The sequence below is a fragment of the Anarrhichthys ocellatus genome, unplaced genomic scaffold, assembly GCF_004355925.1.
Source record: "Anarrhichthys ocellatus isolate YVR2014 unplaced genomic scaffold, GSC_Weel_1.0 scaffold116, whole genome shotgun sequence".
NCBI classification, from domain to species: Eukaryota; Metazoa; Chordata; class Actinopteri; order Perciformes; family Anarhichadidae; genus Anarrhichthys; species Anarrhichthys ocellatus.
The window spans coordinates 130,396-138,532 of NW_022280146.1; the positions used below are offsets into that span (position 1 = coordinate 130,396).

The 8,137-nt window shown below is 41.3% G+C and overlaps 1 protein-coding gene across 2 annotated transcripts in view; it reads left to right on the plus strand.

Annotated features, from left to right (window-relative positions):
• Positions 1–7,402, plus strand: part of LOC116399564 (endophilin-B2-like) — a 35,686-nt gene extending 28,284 nt beyond the window's left edge. For both annotated transcript variants that reach the window (XM_031876797.1, XM_031876798.1), the window contains 3 exons: positions 1,069–1,169; positions 3,533–3,731; positions 5,171–7,402. In XM_031876797.1, the coding sequence (XP_031732657.1) occupies positions 1,069–1,169; positions 3,533–3,731; positions 5,171–5,278 (408 nt within the window). In that variant the 3' untranslated portion in view covers positions 5,279–7,402. The remainder of the gene's footprint in view (positions 1–1,068; positions 1,170–3,532; positions 3,732–5,170) is intronic.
• The last annotated feature ends 735 nt before the right edge of the window (positions 7,403–8,137 follow it).

The following is an 8,137-nucleotide window of genomic DNA, read 5'->3' on the forward strand; positions in this document are numbered from 1 at the left end:
CTCTCTCTCTCTCTCTCTCTCTCTCTCTCTCTCTCTCTCTCTCTCTCACATATATTAAGTTGAGACAGTAAGTAACGCAAATTGAGTAGTTTGAATTCTATCAGTTGAATGAACATTTATTTATTTTAAATAACAAAAACACTGTTCTGTAGAGCTATTTTATGGTGTAGTGCAGGAAACATCGCCGTGTTTTTAGATTGACTAGTGACGATATAAAAAGTGGCGTCCCTTAACAAGAACACACCTCAAATAAAATGATTACTGAACAATTTTGATTCAAACCATAATCCTGGACTCTTCAGAAAGGTTATTCTTTTGAATTTGATTAAATGCCAAATAAGTCGAAGTGATGCCGAACCACATTTACAGAGGCACAGACTCTAATTTTTTAAACAAGCTGATTAGAAGATAGAAACTGATTCAATACAGTATTCTTACTGCACTGACATGTTTCCCTTGTCTTAAGACAATCAGGTGAGGACGTAATGGAATACAGTATACACACAGTATATAGAATAGTTCAAATCGGCTCCACCGTGACCAAACACTGGCTGCCGACATATGAATGCATCAGTATAAATAATAGAGTATGTAGAGAATACCATACCTTTCGCTTGAGGTGCATGTTTCTCATTGTGGTACTACCTCTGTTTAAAGGGGACATATCGCACTCTGCTTCAGGTTCATACTACTACCAGATTATGTTTACATGTTTTGATGTTCAAAACACTTTTAAACTATTTCCTCATACGTCTGACTATACCTGTATTCACCGTCTGTCTGAGACGCTCCGTGTCAGCTGATTGTTCTCAGGCTGTGGGCGGTATATTCTAATGAGGCTGCATGTACCATAGGAAGGAGAGCCACGTATGAATGCATTGTTGGATCACATGTTTTCTGATCCAGGCAGCCCACAATACACTGAATAAGTTGTAGCCACAGATACACAGATACACGTGAGTGCTTCATCACATGTCCCCTGGGAGTAAAGGATCGGAGTACTTCTTCACGGAGATGAGCTCAAGATGTTTCTTTAACAATGACTATTGTGTTGTTGCTTATCTACAGGTGAACCACTTGCGCTGCCTGCATGAGTTTGTGGAGGCCCAAGCAGCTTACTATAAGCAGAGTCACTTCCACATGCAAGAACTACAGAAGGAGCTGGGAAGGTGAGAGGATGAGAGATGAAGTGGTTAAGTTTCACTGCGTCTTAAAGGGGTAGCCATCCTGTAGTTCAAACAGTACGCAGTGGAAGTAAGCCAACTTCTGCTGTGTAAAGATATCAAATGACTAAATAACAGTGTTGCAGGTCTGTAAGTGAACAAGCTGTATGCCAGCCCGAAACATGTGAATGATCAGCATTAACGATGTGATCAATCGTTAATGCTGATTATTAACCAAGGTGCACATTCCTGGGACAGTGGTTGCAGTTATTTTCAGCGACAGAATTTCTGTGTTGAGATAACGTAATCCACATCCACATCTAACAGTATTAACCCTTCATGGGTGGACTGTGAACGACCCAAATCAGAGCCACGGTGCAGGTACAGCTGGAGTGCTTTTCTGTTCCACTGACATGCCACGGTGGAAGGTGTTTGAGTTCACCCAGAATGCACTGGGCATCTGTTGCCTGCTGCTCTTCATCTGTAGCTCACTGTGGCTGCTGGTTATATTGATATTTACGATTTAGATATCTTGCTGTCTGCAGCTGTAGGCTGCATCCTTTCTTGCTGATACGAGAATAATAGAAGTTTCACATGCACTGTGTTTAAGCCCATCTGACTCACGTGCTCTAGTGAAGTTTGAAAGTGGCACTCACTGCATATTACCATATGATCTTATTATATATCTTTTTATAATCTTTTGAATTTTGTAGCAGCAGGCAGAGCAGGAATACCATTGAAATGATTGAAATATTTAATGATGGTAGTTTTTCTGAATCAGATAAATGACTTGAGTGTATATCATGTACTCGCGCTATATTGAATAAGATTCATCAAGGAACAATATGCATTTTGTAATTTAGTATTTCTAAATGATCCGTTAATTCTTGATAATCAACTTGCATCTAAATCCTCACATTGCGTATTGTGAAAAGGCATGTAGATGCATAATATATTCCATAATGAATATTAATTAAGTTATTCTTTGTTTAATGCTCCAGAAATACTTGTATTTGATAAATGATTGTTTTAGATACAAGATGTCCTCAGTTCTAATCGGGTCTTATGGATGCCCGGCTGGTTTTGTTATTTTTGGTCAAGTCATGATGAATCACTGTCATACTCTCACGCCCTCAGTCCTGATGAGGACGTGAGAGTATGGCTCGTCTTTCTGTGTGCTGATGCCAGTGATCGTTCTCTCTGTGTGCGTCTTCTGACCCACACACCGGCGTCCTAAATCCATTCTCTTTAAATTAGTAAATGCTGTAAATTGGTATTTTCCAGACCGTGAAATCCACTTTGGCCACCTGTGTTGTTTACCAGGGAGGTTCATTCAGACGAGCCAGTGCATACAGAGTTGTTGATGTCTCATAGCCACATCTGCTTGTGGTGCAACATCACTCCACTACGTTCTTGGTTACTGTAGAAACATGGTGATGCAAAACATCTGCTCCGTATGTAAATATAAACGACTCGTCTAAGGAAACAAACATGCAACGCATTTTATTTTAATAGTTGTTAATATTGTAATCCATCTCTACCTCTCGATCCACCTAAATGTTGCACACTGGCCCTTTAAAATGTAGACAAACTATTTATGAACTGAAGTTTTTCATAGTTGACAAATCTGCCGTTTTGATGAAGTGTTTCAGAGCAGAGCCGTTACTCACGCTCATGGATCCTGTGCCTCATCGCCTTCTTTCCAACTTTTTTGCATTTTTTTTCTAGTGTTTTATTCTTGAAATGCATCAGAGTGCAAACACTGTCATAACATTTTACAATATGATGCGACAATTTACATCATGAGATTTCTTTATTACTTGAATTGAGCGAGGAATTAAATCAGCAGCTTAACCGGACACATTTGTAGAACTTATTTCCATCTGCATTTTGCTAATTAACTGTAAAAACAAAAAGGCAACATGTTTGCTCCTGTGTGTCCCCGTCTTTCCATTTCTGGACTTGTTGTTTTCATAATTCACTTTGGCTTCGTTGTGTTGGAGCTATAAGACCAGTGATGTGATTGGCTGAGTGTGTTTATTAATCACCACACCCTCTGATCCACATTGTTTGTGCTGCTGTACAGCCATAAAGCAGAATAGCAGGTGGCCTCACAGTTTAGATAAGGGCCTAATTGTGTTCGACTGTAGTCTTCTGGCCGGACTTGAACGTTTCTTGTGAATGCATTAAACATGGAACAGTTATAAAGAGCTTTGTCTTTGAACCGTTTGACTAATACATGACAAATCATGATTTGTCATGTATAACTCATGGTACGTTTGGTTTCCAGTTGTGTGCTGATACTGTTTTTGTGTATGTTTGTATTTATATATGCATGCTCTGATCATCATCTGCCTGCTTTCCCTCAGGCTTCCCAATGCATTTGCACTGAACACTCACTCCACAGCTACCGCCGGCTCTGCATCAGAAGGCCTCAGCAGCCCTGTGGAGACAGACACACTGAAGATTGAGGAAGTTCAGGCACCAGCTACAGGAACCCGCAAGGCCAAAGTCCTTTACGATTACGATGCTGCGGACTCCAGTGAGCTCTCACTTTTAGCCGATGAGGTAAGGTTTCATCATCGACCTGCTGCTGGTGGGTTGAATAATGGCTCGTGGCCGTTGACCAGAAATAGCTTGAGGTCGAAGTCTAAAGACGAGCCTCGCTGTGGTATTTGCTGATTTAAGTACCGGTAATGTGTCGGGCCTTTCCCTTGAAGGTTAATGTTTTATTTTCTAATTGTATACAGCTTTTCTTATGATAGTGTCGGTCTTCACTTGATGTGGCTCCTCTGTTATAAACCCCGGATTAAGTCAGCAGGGTCCCTGATGACCCAGGGACCCTGATTTTAAGAATCATGACCTTTTCCAGGCCATTGTTATGTCAAATTCTTGTCCTAATTGTTTTTTAATTGTTTAATGTTCTAAAGCCTCCTTTACCCCCGTTATTAGGACTACAGCAATGCTATTAGCACACAGTTGTGTTGCCTAAACCTAACCAAACTGTGATGGCAAACTGGAGATACTTAGAAAGGTGTGCTCAGTAGAAAGGTGTGCTCAGTAGAAAGGTGTGCTCAGTAGAAAGGTGTGCTCAGTAGAAAGGTGTGCTCAGTAGAAAGGTGTGCTCAGTAGAGTGCAGATCTCCTCAAGGTGTGTCTGCCACAACCACTGCTGTAATATTTGATTGTATGATAGAAACCACAATTGTCCGCCGTCTAGACTGCAAACGTATCCGACGCGTTCTTTCACTCGCACATCTCACCCAACAGGTCCGCTCTCATTTGAATCAATGCAGCTGCCTGCTCCGACTCCTAGCAGCTACACTGCAGCTTCATGTTGACTGTTTGAACACGTATGACTGTATTAACCGCATTAGCTCTGTTAGCCAAACACACCGCAGGACCGCAGGCTGTCCACCGTCTGCTGACAGCTCACTAGCTCTCCTCCTACCAACATGAGAAGACACTGGCTCTGCTGTAGTCAGTGCTCGGTTCAGTCTGTCATTTGCCAAGTAATAGTTACATACATACTTCTATATACATGACATATGTTGTCAATAAAAGGTGTTTTTGAGAAAGTGTGATCCACCGCAAACACGAGAGGTCCTGGAGCCTGCAGCCATAACTGGCCACCCAGAAAATAATGCAGTTTGCTGCAGCAGAATGTGAGATGAGCTTTGGACAGACACAAGTCACTCACTCACGCGCACACATGCGAGCAATCGCATGATTATCCTGGTGGAGATAATAGGTCAGCTAAGTGTAAAAATAGGCTTCTCACAGGACACAAACCCCAGTCTGCTGAGTGAAGTCTTCTGTTTGTCCTCTTCATCCACCACAAAGTCTGCATGCACTCTGTTGGCTCTTTATAACACCAGGAGGCAGGGGATGAGGGGGGCCGGGTTTAATTATCCGCATAGTAGCCATGTGACTATTCTCACCCGTGTGCAAATAGAGACTCCGATTTGAATGTTTGACTTAAAAATGTCCACGTACTCTGTGTTGCAGCTCATCACAGTTTACACAGTGCCAGGAATGGACTCTGACTGGCTGATTGGAGAGAGAGGAAACCAAAAAGGAAAAGTGCCCGTCACATACCTGGAGCTTCTCAGCTAAAGAACACGCGTCCATTGATGACTACTGAAGCCATGAGGATCTTTCATTCGCTTCATTACATTTCACACTCTTCCTCTAACCTGTAACTTCCCATAGCATTCCTCCGCAGTAAGCATTAATACAAGTGTTACGTTAAACACACTCAGCTCCTCAAACCCCACTGACCTATATTCACATGACACAGACAGAAGTGATGATGGAGACATTGTTACAATGAGTGCAGGAAAATCCCCATGAATGGTTAATATTACTTTTAGATATGGTTGGTGGATTATTAGGACGTTTTCTTTTCCTATTTATTACTTATTTATTGTTGTGCATCCCCATGGTTCAGGTAGACCTTCCACATTGTCTGCAGAGGTATTTCCATCAATCTGATTTGTTTTTAGAGTCTTTAGAAGACAGCCGTATGGATAACACAAGCATGCAATAACCACGTGATGAAGCCTTGCCCTTCAATTAAGTCAGGTCAGTCCAGTGTATCTCTGCATGACAGCTCGCCCTCATTAAGGAGGAAGAAGTGAAAACAAACATGGGCTAACAGACACCGGATCAGTGTGCCACATCATGACAAACACCATTATGTTGTGCTGATATATATTAATAAAAATGAAAGATGTGGCTGCTTCCCAGTTTTGCTGCAAGTTCCCCTTCCATTGTCTTCCAATACTACATGAACATCATTGCATTTCTTATGTGTTGCATCTTTCTTATCCATGAAATATGACAAACGTTAGCTTCCTAAGTTATAAAACAGCAAATCAAGTTTTTCATCGATGCTTTATCGTTCAATCATCCTCAAATCTTGGGAAGCAGATTTGCCTTAACTGCTAATGAAAGAATGTAACTCGTGTTATTCAAAGCAATGATAACATTTTAAGGAGAGTAGGATGGATCTTTGCTTGATTAATTCATGTCATTCACTTGTCTTGATTAGACTTTCCCCGGCACTGAAGACGTCCCTTTGAACAATATGAACACCTGTGCAGCACATACACATAAACACTCCTGTCCGTCATAACTGCCTTAAAAAGATGAGAATGTGCTCTTCACAACAAAATGTCCAGAGAACACGTAACAGCATGCAAGACTGCAACTCCTTTTAATCGTGTGCTTGTTCGTGTGATTTTTGGTTTGCCTTTAATTGTTTTTTGAATTTACGCTGTTCTGTCCGTCAATAACTCGGTGTCTTCTGTCTTCGTGCTGCATGTGCTACAGCTAGTAGCCTGTCCTGATGTAGCTACGTCTGTTTGTGGCAGAACTGGAGCACCGATATGTTTCCACAAAAGATAATGTGCTCTCTCACATCCAACATATGTAGTACATGCATGCACTCTTTCCTTTTTTTTTTTTTTTTTTTTAAACCAGGCTTGTGAGTTTTTGTAAATTGAGCGCATTCTTTGAAAATGTATTTATTCTGTTGTAACTCTGTTTACCTCATCTTGTATTATTATTATTATTATATGCTTTCACCATGCTGAATGAATGAAATGTATGGGATTCAATAAAATATAAGATTTATTTGAATTCGTGGTCTTTTTACAGCTAACGTACGCCATAAATACACAAACCACCAGGGCCGAAAGCTGAAGCCAATGCAGAAGTGCTTTAAGGAAGTGCACCAAAATGCACACATTTTGTGTGGACACACACACACACACACATCCATCTATCTATATACTGCTAAACCTGTTTTTTTTAACCTTCAAACTCTTGTCTAACCCTTCCTATTTTCCATTGAAAGGACGCTTAATAAACGACTATGGTCACCAGTGAAAAGACGTTCAAAAGAGAACGTTTTGAAGACGTTGATTGAACGTTCACATTTAGTGGGAAAAAATCCACAAGAACACATTACTCTATAATGTGGTGGTGATCGTCATTGTTACTTTAGGGTGCCACTAATCTCTATGAACAGATTCTGAATATGAATACAGAATCTGTAGGCAATAGTATTGACCAATCGTGTTTGAATGGGCTTATTTGCATTCTGGTAAACGGTCTATGTGAGAGCAAAAGAGGTGGAAAGGATTGGCCAAAATGCATTCTCGGAACCCATCTGTTATGGTCTTGGTCCGGGTATCTTTGACCCATTTTCCAGATATCCGCTTCAATGGAACCCCAGATATACTGGCCATTGCCTATGCCCCCAGGAAGTGCACCAGGCTTTAGTAGTAGAAGTGGTAGTTGTACTATAAGTATTATTAGTAGTAAAAGTATTAGTAGCATTAGAAGAAGAAGTAGTATCAGTAGTCATAGTAATAGCTGTAGTAGTGGTCGTAGTAGTTAAAATAACAGTAGTATTAGTAGAAGAAGTAGCAGTAATAGTAATAGCAGTATTTGAAGTAGCAGTAGTAGTAGTACTAGTAGTAGTCGTACCAATAGCTGTAGTAGCAGTAGTAGTAGTAGTAGTAGTAGCGGGCCGTGCATTTTATACCTGGGCCTTCACTGCTGTCCTGCAGCTGAAACACAGCTACGGTTATTATTAGTTTCGTGTGAAAATGAAGCACAATACCTATAAATACACTAACTGCAGAGAATACGCCAAGAGTACGTCTCCTCTCCTCTCTGCTCTGACTGCTGCGCGAGGCTTCTGTGAGTGTAACCGCCTGTGAGAGCTTTGGGGCGGCGGAGGGGCTCACAGCAGCACCCGCTGCTCGTTCATGACAGTGCAGAACGTACGTGCTTTAACGTCAGAGTCAAAACACCAGAAAAGTCTCCAATAACACCAGAAAAAGTCACTAGATTTGTCACTAGTAGCTTTTTACAAAAAAAGTCGCCATGGTGGTTTGGAAAGTCGACCAGATTTAGCAGCAAGTTGCCAACACTGGCACCAGCTAAATATGTCCCCAGAGCAAC